Source organism: Bufo bufo, chromosome 6, assembly GCF_905171765.1.
Source record: "Bufo bufo chromosome 6, aBufBuf1.1, whole genome shotgun sequence".
Classification (NCBI taxonomy): Eukaryota; Metazoa; Chordata; class Amphibia; order Anura; family Bufonidae; genus Bufo; species Bufo bufo.
In genome coordinates, this window is record NC_053394.1 from 35652714 (window position 1) to 35667218 (window position 14505).

At 45.5% G+C, this 14505-nt stretch overlaps 1 protein-coding gene across 2 annotated transcripts in view; it reads right to left on the reverse strand.

Annotated features, from left to right (window-relative positions):
- HPS1 (HPS1 biogenesis of lysosomal organelles complex 3 subunit 1) overlaps window positions 1-14505 on the reverse strand; it is a 59957-nt gene that overhangs the window by 25793 nt on the left and 19659 nt on the right. For both annotated transcript variants that reach the window (XM_040437142.1, XM_040437143.1), the window contains exons 13-14: window positions 13380-13447; window positions 1478-1609 (exon numbers count right to left, since the gene is read on the reverse strand). In XM_040437142.1, the coding sequence (XP_040293076.1) occupies window positions 1478-1609; window positions 13380-13447 (200 nt within the window). The remainder of the gene's footprint in view (window positions 1-1477; window positions 1610-13379; window positions 13448-14505) is intronic.

Sequence of the window (14505 nt, forward strand, 5' to 3'; positions counted from 1 at the left end):
GTGGCTATAGCTCTGAATTAAATATACGCTGGACTCAATGACATCACGCTGGACTCAAATCAGCTCATTAGCATGCGGCATCTTTGTGTGTATATTATGAGGCAACCATCTGTCACACTAGTAAGTGAATACATCTAAGGTACTTTTTAGTAGTTAATGATTGTATATAATTAGTTAGATTATAATCAAATATCCACATGACAGGTTCCCTTTAAGGACAGAGTTGTCTCTAAGCCACATTCAGAGTTGTCTTGGCTGTGTACTTAGGGTCATTGTCTTGTTGAAAGGTAAATCCTTAGTCCAGTCTGAGGTCCAGAGCACTCTGAATCAGGTTCCCATTAAGAATATCTCTGTACTTTACTCCATTCAGTTTTCCCTCGACCCTGACCAGTCTCTCAGTCCCATCCAGTAAAAAAAAAAACACAACAGCAGGACGCTGCCACCACCATGCTTCCCTGTAGGGATGGAATTGGGCAGGTGATGAGCAGTGCCTGGTTTCCTCCAGACGCTTACATTGAGGCCAAAGCCCCAGGCGGCTTTCACGTGTCTGTCACTGAGCAGAGGCTCCTTTCTGGCTGCTCTTCCATAAAGCACAGACTGGTGGAGGGCTGCAGTGATGGCTGACCTTTTGGAAGTTTCTTTCATCTGCACACAGGAACTTTGGAGCTCAGCTTAGTGGGGCGTCCAGCTGTAGGAAAAGTCCTGGTTGTTCCAAACTTCTTCCATTTAAGAATTTTGGAGACCACTGTGCTCTTGGGAACTTTCAGTGCAGCAGAAATTTTTCGTACCTTCTCCAGATTTGTGCCTCTACACAATACTATCTCTGAGCCCTACAGGCAGTTCTTTCCTCCTCATAGGTTGGTCTTTGCTCTGATATGTATTGTCAGCTGTGAGACCTTACATAGACAGAGCTGTGTCTTTCCAAATTATGTCCAATCCACTGAATTTACCGCAGGTGACTCCGATCAAGGTGCAGAGCTAAATGTCATAGCAAAGGGTCTGAATACTTGTGTCCATGTGAAATTAAAATCTTTCCTTTTTAATACATTTTCAAAAACTTTAATATTCTGCTTTTACTTTGTCATTATTGGGGGCAGAATGATGGGGGGGGAACTTTTTTTTTTTTTTCATTTTAGCACAAGGCCTCAATATAACAAAATGTAAAAAAAAGTGAAAGGGTGTGAAGACTTTCTGAATGCATTGTAAGCAGTGATCGCCCAACAAAAAGCTGTCGCATAAAATGGCCATTCCCACACAGACAGCTGCTCGGCAGTGTAAACAATGGGGCGGCACAGCAGTGGGCATTACAGATATGATGCAGTGCACATGTCACTTTGAGCTACTGTTTTCGCCCCTGTTGATGTGTCTTGACCACCTGCTGAAGGTCTTATGGGACATTTTATAATAATCCAGTAGAAGGATAGGAGCACCATACAGAGACACCATTATTACATGACAGGTAGTGTGCACTACTTACTGAACTCGTGTCCTGACCCGGGTCTGTATATTTAGAGACAAGGCATGTGTTCCCCTTATCGGGGAGGCTAGAAATAGCTGACGGTATATGCAGCAGAGCTGACGCTTTAGATTTCCGCACACTTGAAGGAGTCTGTGGAGAAAAGAGAGGAAGTCAAGTAGAGAGGTCGCACAAGAGGCCAGTGCCCGGGGCGGCCTTGTGGGACTAGACGGTTGCTCCCCAGTTTTGGAGGTTTGTGCAGTAGCCTCCATTCAGAGCCCCAATGCAAAATCCCTGCGACTGTCCAAGTCACCTGAAAAGCACAAGTAGAAATTAATTTCTCTTGTCGCCAAAACAATCCCATTAAGATGACGAAGGGATTTTCAGTCACAGAAATTGCTGCCGTGTGTGAATACACCTCAGTATTTTGAGAATTCCTGCAGTGTCGACCAGAAACCCCCTCATCATTGAGCCCTGAGACCTTTTACATTTTTCCTAGTGACTAGACTGCTGCAGCCACTCGCTGTCCTCAGCAGTCACGAGGGCGAGCAGAGCACGTCCCTTTCAGTCTGTTCTTATGTGACTGTTGAGGCCGCCGAGTGGCTGCAGAAGTCTCATGACCAAGAATGGGTCCCCATCACATCTGGTCTAGCCGGGCAACACCGGGAGCTATGGCACTGGGACGAAGGGCATTTTACAAATTGAGTGAAGTTTTTTTTTATTTTTTCTTCAAACACACTACTGACTGTCATTCGATTTTTAATTATGCTGGACAACCCCTTTAATGGGGTATTCTGGTAACTTCAAGTCATCTCCTATACACCGGATAGGGAATAACTATTACATCACCAGAGCAGGGGTCCCAAACATTGTAGGGCCCCTAGAAATGAGCAGCATGAAGGGTCGAGCATGCGCTCTATCACTCCTTTCATCTCTATGGGACCTGCCTGAAAAAGCTGAGCTCTGTCCACCGCTATCTCCAGCAGACTCCTAAAGATGAATGGAATCGCAGCACGTATGAGCGACCGGCTGCCCCGTTCATTTTGGGGGCCCTGCGGGATACAGTGATCCCCCTTCTCATGGGGGTCCAAGCAGTAGGACCCTCATTGATCTATTAGTTTCAAAATGCCCCTTTAAGGCTAGTTTCACACTAGCGTTTCTATTTTCTGGTATTAGCATCCGTCATAGGGTCTCGATACCGGAGAAAAACGCTTCCGTTTTGTCCCCATTCATTGTCAAAGGGGACAAAATGTAACTGAACAGAACGGAATGCTCCAAAATGCATTCTGTTCCATTCTCATACCGGAGAGCAAACTGCGGTTTGCTTTCCGTCCTGGGATGCGGAGCACAACGTCATGACCCACAATGCAAGTCAATGGGGACGGATCCGTTTTCTCTGCCACAATAGAAAACTGATCCGTCCCCCATTGACTTTCAATATAGTTTATGTTTTAGTTTCTCATCATTTGCAAGATATGCGATTGCTGTCAGTGAATAAACACTCTTGTTTACATTCAGAGGCAGTAAACCTGCACATGGCCGGTCCTGCTCTCAGCTAAGAAGTGGATACAATTGTATCCACTCTAGACAATGCTCTGTGAGTTAAACACATCGACAGAACAGATCTTGCCGGGTTTGCTACAATGTATCAGGTTGGAGTCTGTTTTGCCTTCAAACTGATACATTGTAGCAAACTATCAGAGAGCTCTGTGCTGTTGCTGTGTTTACAGTAGCATTCAGAGCATCGTCTACACTGGATACAATTGTATCCACCTATTAGCTGTGCGCAGGATTACTGCCTCTGAAAGTAAAGATGAGTTTTCATTCACTGACAGCAAACCAATATCTGGAAAACGGTAAATAAATAAAACCTAAAATACATCAGAAATTTTTAGAACAGGAATGGAGCCGAGCTGCAGACACTGCCATGGTACGTTATCTAGTTGACTATCCAGTAGCAGCACATCATGACAGCTGCAGAGCGGTGTATACCGCGGCAGATATTAAAGGGCCGGTTCTTCCATTGTGGTCCCATCATTCAGGCATAGCAATATGTATTTTAAATAACACACTTTTATTCTGCCATATTTCATAGCGTCACAGGGAGAAAAGCAGAAGAGAAAAGCCATAAATCCACCAACAAACCAATAACCCGAGATTTAAAAGCACCAAAAACAGCAGAGACACCGGCTTAATAAAAGAAAGTGGAAACATAAAAAGTAGTTTAAAACACACAAAACGTTTGACAGCCTCACTCGCCGATCTCTGAACAATCATGACTTTTATCCAAAATCATATTTTTTACAGAGTAAAAAATAAAACAAAAAACAACTTTTATGGCAGCCGTTTTACTCTGCGAGGAAACATAAAAGGTGGAAGCACGGACTGCTGTAAAAAGAGAGGCACCAATTTAACGCAGCAGCACGTGAAGGCATGCGTTAGGTAAACTGAAATACTGCAGCGCCTTGAAGAGCGCAGGGTGGAATATTTGCCCTCACCGTGGGGGATATTTATCATGAGAATGGGAATTTATTAGAATCAGTTTTACGTCTGCACTGGTGCACTTTGTCCCAATGTTTGATAAATTTGGTGCATCTTCACGTTTGTCCAGGGTTGCCACTCCAGATTTTACGTCCCCTCCTACTGCAGTCAGGGCCATCTTTAATGCGGGGCAAAAGGGGCAGCTGCCTCTTGAGCCCCGCTGGCCACTGCTCACAAATTCAATGACATAGAGTGGCGTGGCTAGGGGTGGGGGTGGTCTGCTACACAAGTGGGTGCTGCCAGGGGTGGGTGCTGAGAGTGAGAGCTGTGATCCTCTTAGGAGAAAAGGACCTCAGATGACATCATCACCATGTAACCAGTAACATAGCGATATTACTGGTCACATGGCTATGAAAAATCAAAGGTCCTTTCTTTCTATCAGGAGTGTTGCTGTAGGAGAAGTTTGCCTTAACTGTGGAGCTTTTTTTGTGAAGATTACATCAGGAAAAGGTGACAGGGGCTGTTATGCTAATATACTGTAAGCTACTGTATAGTGGGGTGCTGTAAAGTGTGGGGTGCTATACAGCTACTATATACTGTGGGGTGCTGTAAAGTGTGGGGTGCTATACTGCTCTACTATATACTGTGGGGTGCTATACTGCTCTACTATATACTGTGGGGTGCTGTATAGTGTGGGGTGCTGTATACTGTGGATTGCTTCACTGCTCTACTATATACTGTGGGGTGCTGTATAGTGTGGGGTGCTGTATAGTGTGGGGTGCTGTATAGTGTGGATTGCTTCACTGCTCTACTGTATACTGTGGGTGCTGTATAGTGTGGGGTGCTGTATACTGTGGATTGCTTCACTGCTCTACTGTATACTGTGGGGTGCTGTATAGTGTGGACTGCTTCACTGCTCTACTGTATACTGTGGATTGCTGTATACTGTGGATTGCTATACTGCTCTACTGTATACTGTGAGGCGCTATACTGTATGCTATAGGGTACTATGCTGCATACTGTGGGGTGCTGTATACTATAGGGTGCTATACTGCAGTGAGAAATCTAATAAATCTGGCATAAACCACGCCCACTTCAAAAGTGGCAAGAGTGGCATCAAATTGTAAAAAGTCATAAGGTTTTTAGTGAAAAATGGCATAGACCAAAATTTACAACTTTTTACTGCAGAAAAATTGCCTACGTAGCTTAATAAATGCCCCCACTTTTCTTTTCTCCTATATAGACAGAGCTAAATATTAAAATTTTGGCTGCACCTGCTGCTAGTTTTGCTTTCATGAGAACAAGAAAACAGTGTGTCGCAGTAAAGATATCCCAAGACAATGCTAAGCTGAAGCATGCCAGGACTAATAGCCAAGTCAGTAATTTATCTGTAAACAGCTCTTTCCAGGTGATTACTCTTTGGGCTCATGCACACGACCATATGTATTTTGCGGTCCGCAAAAAACAGATCCACCAAAAATACGGATGACATCCGTGTGCATTCTGTATTTTGCAGAACGGAACAGCTGGCCCCTGATAGAACTGTACTATCCTTGTTCGTAATGTGGACAATAATAGGACATATTCTATTTTTTCTGCGAAACGGAAATACGGACATACGGAAACGGAATGCACACAGAGTAACTTCCATTTTTTTTTTGCGGATCCATTGAAGTGAATGGTTCTGCATGCAGTCTGCAAAAAAAAACCCGGATCAGACACGGAAAGAAAATATGTTTGCGTGCATGAGCCCTTTATCAGAGCAGAGAAAATTGACTAGCCGAGAGGCCTTAGTTTGGTGTCTGGGGGAGTACTCTTTCTTATTATGGAGAGCACCTAGTATTTGTAAGGAGTATTGTAGGCCACGCAACACTTCTCTGGGTTTCTGGGAAAAAAAATTATTTTTGTACTTACGGTAAAATCTGTTTCTCTTCCGTTCATTGGGGGACACAGGCTTGACCAGGGGTATAGCTGTAGCCACTAGAAGGCGGACACTAAGCACAAAGGTGTGGGCTCCTCCATTCCTACAGGGACTAAGCTAAATCAGTAGGAAAAGCAAGAAAAAAGACAGGAAAACCAAACTATTTACAAACCCAGAACCACGCAGGCCAGAAAAGGCCCCTAAAAGAGAGAACGGGTGGGAGCTGTGTCCTCCAATGAACGGCAGAGAAACAGATTTTACGGTAAGTACAAAAATCTAGTTTTCTCATCCGTATCATTGGGGGACACAGGCTTGACCATGGGACGTTACAGAGCAGTCCCAAGAGTGGGCATAAACAAGAAGCCTCCGGCCAATCAGAGAACCGCCGTCTGCAAAACTCTACGCCCCAGAGAAGCGTCAGAAGACGCAAAGGTGTGTACTCTGTAAAATTTGGAAAAGGTGTGCAAAGACGACCAGGTAGCCGCCTTGCATACCTGAAGGGCCGAAGCCCCATGATGCACTTCCCAAGAGGCCCCCACTGCCCGAGCAGAATGAGCAGTAATCCGGAAGGGTGGGGCCCGGTCACTGACGCGGTACGCTTCCACAATGGCCAAACGAATCCATTGGGAAATAGAAGTTTTAGACGCAGCCAGCCCTAGTCTCGGCCCCTCTGGAATGACGAACAGGGAATCCGTCCACAGGAAAGATGACGTCTGGGACAGATAGATGCGAACGGCTCGTACCAAATCCAGAGTGTGGAGCGACTGTTTATGAGGAGGATACGGGTCAGGGCAAAATGAAGGGAGAATGATCTCTTCATTGAGATGGAATGACGATTAGTCCATGCCCGACTGCAGGAAAGACAAGTGACGGGGCAACAAGAAACGAATGGGAGACAGCTGGTGACGCTCGCACCAACTAAAGAAGGACTTCCAGGTCCGGTGGTAGATTCGGGAAGACGACAGTTTTCTGCCACGAATCAAGACGACGGCTTTCTGGCATGAATCATGGTCTGGACAACAGCATCCAAGAAACCCCGAGCCCTTAGTACAGCGGCTTCAACAGCCATGCCGTTAAATGTAGAGACCCTAAATTCGGGTGGAAGATCAGTCCCTATGACAAAAGGTCCTCCCGAAGAGGAAGACGCCAGGGTTTGTCGGCGAGGAGGGTGACTAGAGATGTGTGCCACACTCAGCGTGGCCAATCAGGGGCCACGAGAATGACGGGCAGACCTTTGGACCTGATCTCCCGGAGGAGACGCGGGGCAGACTTGTCGGTTGGCCGCTTGGGGCTGGGAAAACTCTGAAAGAGGCAAAAAAGAGGTTTACGCTTTTTTGACTTGTTGAAACGAACCCTGTTCTGTGGTAAATGAGTGCTCTTACCACCTGTAGCATCAGAAATGATCTCGTCCAGGTGTTTGCCAAAATGTCTGCTACCGGTAAAGGGGAGGGCCATCAGGGTCCGCTTTGAAGCATTATCTGCCGCCCAGCAGGAGAGCCATAGGCTACGGCGAATAGCCATCAGAAGGGCTGACAAACGGGCCATAAGCCTGGCTGCGTCCAGAGAGACTTCACAAATATACGCACTGGCATGGGAGAGCTGCAGGTCAATATCGGAAAGGTCCCCCGAGGATAGACCCTGACGTAAATTATTTGCCCACTCACCCATAGCCTTGCTCACCCATGTAGAAGCAAAAAACAGTTTCAGTGTTGTGCCCACTGCTTCAAAAGGAACATTTTGTGAAAGATTACAATTTTTTATCCCTGATATCAGAGAGAGAAAGAAGCCCCATCCGCTAAGTGGTATTTTTTGCCAAGCGGGATACTGGCAGGTCAACTATAGGTGAGGACAACCACTTCTTAGTCAAATCTCCGGTTATGGATAAAGGACGTCTAAGCATTTTGGCAAGGCAAAACGTCTATAAGAAAAATTCCACTCCGTGGAAAGAGAGAAATCAAAATCCTGGTGGTTGGGGAAACATTTGGACGAGCGACGGGACCTCCTAAAGGAAAAACCCGAGCCGGCCGATGAGGGTGTGGGGTCCTCAACCTGTAAGGTCTCTATATCCGCTGTAATGAGATTGTCCACCATGGAGGACAGCTTTGAAGACAGACCCTCAGGAGAGCCAAAATCCTCATCTGAAAACTTCTCCTCGGAACATGCCTCTTCCAAGGAAGACACGTCGGAGTAAGACTCTCTGGGAGGTGGCGGAGAGGCAGAGGAAACAGGAGACGCAGACACCCTTTTCGGGGAGGATGGTCTGGCCCGTTTAGCAGGACGGCAGTGATGGGAATGAGCCTCAGGATCCCCAGAGTTGGACTGGTCAGAGGATGGACTTGCGGACAAACGCCCCAGTATTTCCACAATGGCTTTGTTGCTATGGGAGACGTCCTGTACCATGTTTGACAGGGAGCAGCCCACTCCAGCTCTACCATAGGCTGGCTAGTAGGGGCAGAGCCACTTGGAGGTGCAGCAGAGCAGAGGGGATCTAACTGACCGGATGGAAATTTTGAGCGACAAGAAGCACAAGCAAAATGGCGCACGGAAGTGACCACCTGCTTTGGGGCCTGGGGTCGGACATAATGAGTACCCTGTAATGACCAGTGGGAGGATGAGGGAGATAGGGGAGACAGAGCTTATCCGGCCTGTGTCCCCCAATGCAGCTTGTCCGGAGGTGCCTTGAGCCAGAGTCCCGCCGATGTGCATTTGAAACAGGAGGTGGGCGGAGGCAGAAAGGGCGCCAGGATACAGCTGAAGGAGAGGAGTGGGGAGAACTTCATGCCCCGCCCCCAAAATGGAGTCGGTGCGCAGTCACTGCTAAAGAGGGGTCTGAGGTGGTACTCATTCTCTTTATGGACAGTCGTCTAGTCTGCGTGAGGAGTATTGTAGGCCAGGTAAAGCCTAGGTCACACTTCAATAATTTCCATCAGTTATTGGGAGCCCAAACCAGTAGTGGAGCTTACTCAGAGATAGAGTATAATGAAAAAATGTCCTCCTGTCCTGTGTTTTTGACCTGCACCCGCTGACAGCTGTTTTTGACCGGCCCACCAAAAACACAGTGTCACGGTCCCGCCCGTGACAGGGACTAGAAGATCGAGGAGACTAGCTGCACGTCATTGACAGCCTTTTTTGTTTAACTTTTCTATGTTGTTGCGAGGGATGACCACACCTCTTGTCTCAGGTGTAGCTTAAGTGGTCATTCCTTCTCCTCTATTTAGTCTGGTCTCACCCATCATGCTATGTGGTCGATAGCTCCTTGTTTGTGGACGTTCTGGTGTCGGTTTTCCTTGGAGTTCATGTTCGTCCGCATACTTTCGGAAGTTAAGTGTCTTTCCTTCTTTGTTTGTTGTTTTCCCCTACCATCTGGTATTAGGCCTGAGGGGGACTCCTATTCCTTCATCTGGGAAGGAATAGGCCATCCGTGTCCTGACACTATCTGCAGGGCCCTTTTAGGGCAAGATAGGGCTGAGGTTCCTCCATATGAACATTCCTACCATTTAGGTCTGTTCATACTGATAGCAGTCAGGGCTCAGCGTAGGGACTCAATAGGTGGTGACCTTCCCCATTCCCTAGTTTCCAGGGCTAGTACCATTTCCATTCCCTCCTGTGTTCAGTGTGGAGTGTATTTACCACACTGCGCCATGACACACAGCTGATCATGCAATCAGCTGTGTTTCTACCCGCAGGGCCGCAGCGCTGCACGATGGGTCATTACAGCTCCTGCTCTCGCACTGTAGCAGGAGCAGGTCTGTTCCCGGCTGTCAGTGACAGCGGGGGAGCCGAGGAGAAGGCAGAAGCAGTGTATCAGCGGTTCTGCCTTACCCTCAGATAGGTGAGCACTATGCAGGGTGGAGCCAGCATGGGGGCAGAGGAGTGCAGAGCTGAAGAGTCAGGAGACCCTGATCAGCTCTGCCTGTGTACAATGCCTCCACAGCAGGTTGGTTTCCCCTGTAACGGGGGCTCCTTTAGATGCCCCAGTTACAGTGGAAATAGTGCAAAAAAAAGTCTGTGTTCCCAAAGGTCTTTCAGTGACCTCTTGTGGACAAATGTGTAAAAAAAAAAATATATATATATATATATATATATATATATATATATAAAAAAAAATAGGTTTAAAAATTATTTTAAAAAAAAAATTGAAAAAAAATATAATAAAAACACACATGAAAGAAAAAAAAGAAAAAAAATATAATGTGGCAAAAAAAAATTAAAATGATTAAAAAAAATAAATACAAAAATACAAAAAGAAAATACAAATAAAAGAAAAAAAGAAAAAAGAGAAAGTGTTCACTGTCCCCTAACAGTCTCTTTATGATCCCTTGGGGGACACATTATGTGGCAAAAATATATTTAACAAAATTCATAGAAAATTAAAAATAAAACGTTTAAAAAAATTATAAAAATACAAATAAAATAAAAAAATAAAAAGTGAAAAATAGTAGAGTGTTCATTTCTCCCCTAACAGTATTTTTATTACCTCTTGGGGGACATATTATGTGGCAAGAATATATTTAAATATTAAGTAATAAACCAATTCTAAAAAAATTTATAATAATACAATAAAATATTATTAAAATACAAATAAAAGTAAAATCTAAAAAGGAAAAAGTGAAAAATTAACAAAAAGTGTCAGTGTCCCCCAAAAGTCTTTTTAAGACCTCTTGGGGGATATTATTTGTAGCAGAAATACATTAAAAATTAAGTTAATAAAAGATAAAAAATTATAAAATACATAAAAGAAAAAACACCCACACCAACCAAAACCGTCGCCATTTTCGCCACATTCACATGAAACTATACGTATTATATAACAAAACAACCGACACAAAATAGGGAACTAATTATAATAATTCATTTTGGTGTCAGTTTGCATATTTAAAGAATAAGGAGCTATAGTTTGAATTTTTTTTTTTTTTTTTATGTTTTGTATAGTTTCTCCCAAATAAAACAAAAAAAAAAAAAAAACTTATAAGGCCCTGTGTGTCAAGTGAAAAATTGTTGCAAAAATTATTTTGGCATTCTCAACACAAAAATAACAAACAAAGTTACAACCGTTCGAGCCACCACGTGCACTCAATCACAAAAAAAAAAAAAAAAAAAGTATCTGTTCAGGCCTGGTTATTAAAGTGTTAACCAATAAGTGCTTTCCCCACTAGTAAGGGAAAATGCTTACTGGTTATTGCATGGCGCCTGTAACTGGCAGGAGGTAGTAATAACCAGGGAGCGCCGTCCTCTTATTTGCGGCCCATTGAAATAGAGCGATGTGACAATGCGGCCCTCAGACCAAAAAAGGTTGTGCACCCCTGGCCTAGACGCTGCTCAGTCCAATTAAAGTTAGTAAGGCTGAGCTGCAATACCAAACACAGCCACTATCAGGTGCGTTGCTATAGTGGCCTCAGCGGTCTCAATTGAGACTGGGCCCCTAGTCGTGCACCGCCAATTATGTATTGCCGTCCTCAGGCTGGAGATACAGTTAGGTAGTGTTGCGGGGCAAAGGAGCGATGTCTCACTGCCTCACCTTTCCCTCTGATAGGCTTCAGGTCTAGTGCCTGTAGCCCATTATCACACCGTCCGAGCCGGGCAGCATGCGGCTCAGGAAACCGCCGCATGGAGGAATATTTGACTTTATTATTTTGTTATTTGGCACCTGTAATGACCCAGAGCACCATTACCACTTACTATCTCCAATATGCTAACTTATGTCACCAGAATGTATTTTGTGTCACCTCTGAATAATGTGCATATTTATTCCTGTGAAACTTGTTATGTTAAAGTGTAATGTGCCTGGTCTACCAGCGGGTGGCGGCAATCTGTGCAGAGATAGTTTTCCTGGAGAGGAACCTCTAAGTTCCCTTCCAGCCCGCTTTACAGAGGGAGGAGTTTAGTGAGTCAGTTCAGAGCAGCCCCTATATGGGGAAGCAGCAGGCTCTCATCCTTCCTGGACAAGCCTGCCGGTGAGTCAGTGTCTAGTCCACCCTCCTTAGGCCTCATGCACACGACAGTTGTTTTGGTCCGCATCTGAGCCGCAGTACTTGCGACTTTGATGTGGACCCATTCACTTTAATGGGGCCGCAAAAAATGCAGACAGCACTCCGTGTGCTTTCCGCATCCGTTGCTCCATTCGTTGTCCTATTCTTGTCCGTTTTTGCGGACAAGAATAAGCAGTTATATTAATGGCGGTCCGCGCTGTTCCGCAAATTGCGGAACGCACACGGACGCCATCCGTGTTTTGCAGATCTGCAATTTGAGGACCGCAAAACACACAACGGTCGTGTGCATGAGGCCTTAGGGAGAGGTTGTGTGTTGGCTAGCAGAGCTCTGCTAGGCCCAGAGGCCCTGACTCTGAAAGTTTACATGGTTGCTTGTCCCCTCCTGGGCTTGCATCACCTTCATTCAAGCTGAAGCTAGAGCTTGAGGTACTCCAAAGCCAGGACAGGAAGTTCCTAGGATTAAAGTAAGAGACAGACTACAGACAGCTAAACTAAGTTCCAACAGAAGAGGAAGAGTTTCCCATTTACTCCAGCTAGCATAGCTGAGCTGAGATTGTTGCAGAGAAGCATTTGCCTGCCAGATTAAGCCAATACCTGCTGATGACCAAGATACCATTTGGAAACTGTTTGGATTACCGTTTATGCCAAGTAAAGCTGTGTTCAACATTACTACAAGTCTGGACTCCATTTATTCTACCTTCTTCACCATCCAAGTTATTCACCCCCCTTTTGCACTGCTTCGGACCACTTCACATCTGGATTCCAAGGATATCCAGGTAGGAACACCGTGACACGTGTATATAACATCTACAGAGACATTGTAGGCCACTCTACACCACTCTGGCCTTCCTACACCTGGGTACCCACACTACCATCTACAAAGGGGACTCCATGTCCCTGTTGCTTAACTGCAACTGGTGTCACGTTTACTTGCTCTATAAGAGGGACATATTTCGTAGAAACCTCCTAAGGGGCAAGGGATACCCCAGACGCCCTGATAGTGGGTCCGTTGCACACCATGCTTTTGGGCTACCATGGGGAGAGGGAACACTGTAGGGGCATCTACTGGGGGTGCTATGGGGACATTGGCTCTACTGGGGGTATTTTTTGTACTAGCGCACACTATAAAAGGGGCCTTTTTTCGACTTGGTATGCATTATAACGGGGTATTTTTTGTACTGGCGCACATTGTAAGGAGAATTATTACTGCTGGGGGACTACGGGGAACACGATTGCTAGTATGGGCACTATGGGGTTTTGGGAGTGCTATTACTCTGGGGGGCACCCTGGCACAGTATCAGCTTCGCAAAATTATTTTAGGGGGACACTGTGTTTACACTATTAGTGTCAGGGACATTATTTGGGAAATGTTTTTTATAGTAGTAATCAATTTATGAAGTTATTACGTGAAGTCTCGCGAGACTTCACAAAGTGATAACCTCGGCTGGGCCGGCTTCACTATTGAAGGTGGTCGGTCACCCTTTCTCGGGGTACAGTCACCCACAGGCACTCGCTGCTCTGAGGCACTTACTCTGCCAGACTGGCGGTCTCATTTCTGGAGAATGCTTTGTTCTTGAGTTCAAGCCAAATGTTCTGTAACTAAAGGGAATTTTAAAGAAGAAAAAAAAAAAAAAAAGTCACAAATTCAGAATTTACTAAAATATAACATGAATAAGGAGCAAGCGCTTTGCTTTGCTCATCTTAGGAGGCGAGATCTTTTCTTCTCCAGTCCTGCCCAAATCTAAATTCAGGATTCTACCAGAGGGCAGTGCATTGCGGGAACCCAAGTGACGGTAACGCCGTTAGGTCACGTGACTGACTGCTAGGTAGACGTAATCTTCTGTATCTTTCCAACAGCAGAGTTTTGAAAGCAGCTTTGGGTGTGAACAGAGATCTTTATAAATCTATACAAAATCACTACCAAAGTGCATGAAGAGTTTCTCCATTTTACATCTAGATTTGACCTGTGATGTGTTGGTGAAGGCAGATCTGACCGACTATAATCAACAGCCGGAGGTGAACAGTACATATTCATACCCTCATAGGTCTCCGATTCTGCAGGACTGTCTCAGGGGTCTGACCATCATATAATCTCCTGTGAGCTGGACCCATGGGGCTAGGGAAGTTACCGTGTGTATGCCTCCATCGTTAGGAGACATAATCAGTGCGGCCAGCAGGTGGCAGCATCATTCAGCCTCCCACTGATGGAGAGACACAAGGATGGGGGTACTCAAGACCCTCTATAACAGGGGGTCAGCAACCTCCGGCACTCCAGGTGTTGTGAAACTACATCTCCCATCATGCACACTTGCTTTGATGCTCTCTAAACTCCCACACAGGTGGAAAGAGCACGCTGGGAGTTGTAGTCTCACAACAGCTGGAGTGCCGAAGGTTGCTGATCCCTGCTCTATAAGCTGCTGCAAATAACGCCTTATGGGCTGTACTGTGGAATATATGGCCAGACGCAGCTTCCCCCAATCAGCCGTTATCCTCGGAGGTTTTTTAAGTGGGACCCTAGATAACCCCTTTAAATGTGTACTTACATTATAAGTGCACTTTGATACCTTTAAAGGGGTTTTCCAGTAAAAATGAAGTTCCCACAGTTCTATAAGGCTACTTTCACACCTGCAGTAAAGCTATCCAGCAGGAACAGGCAG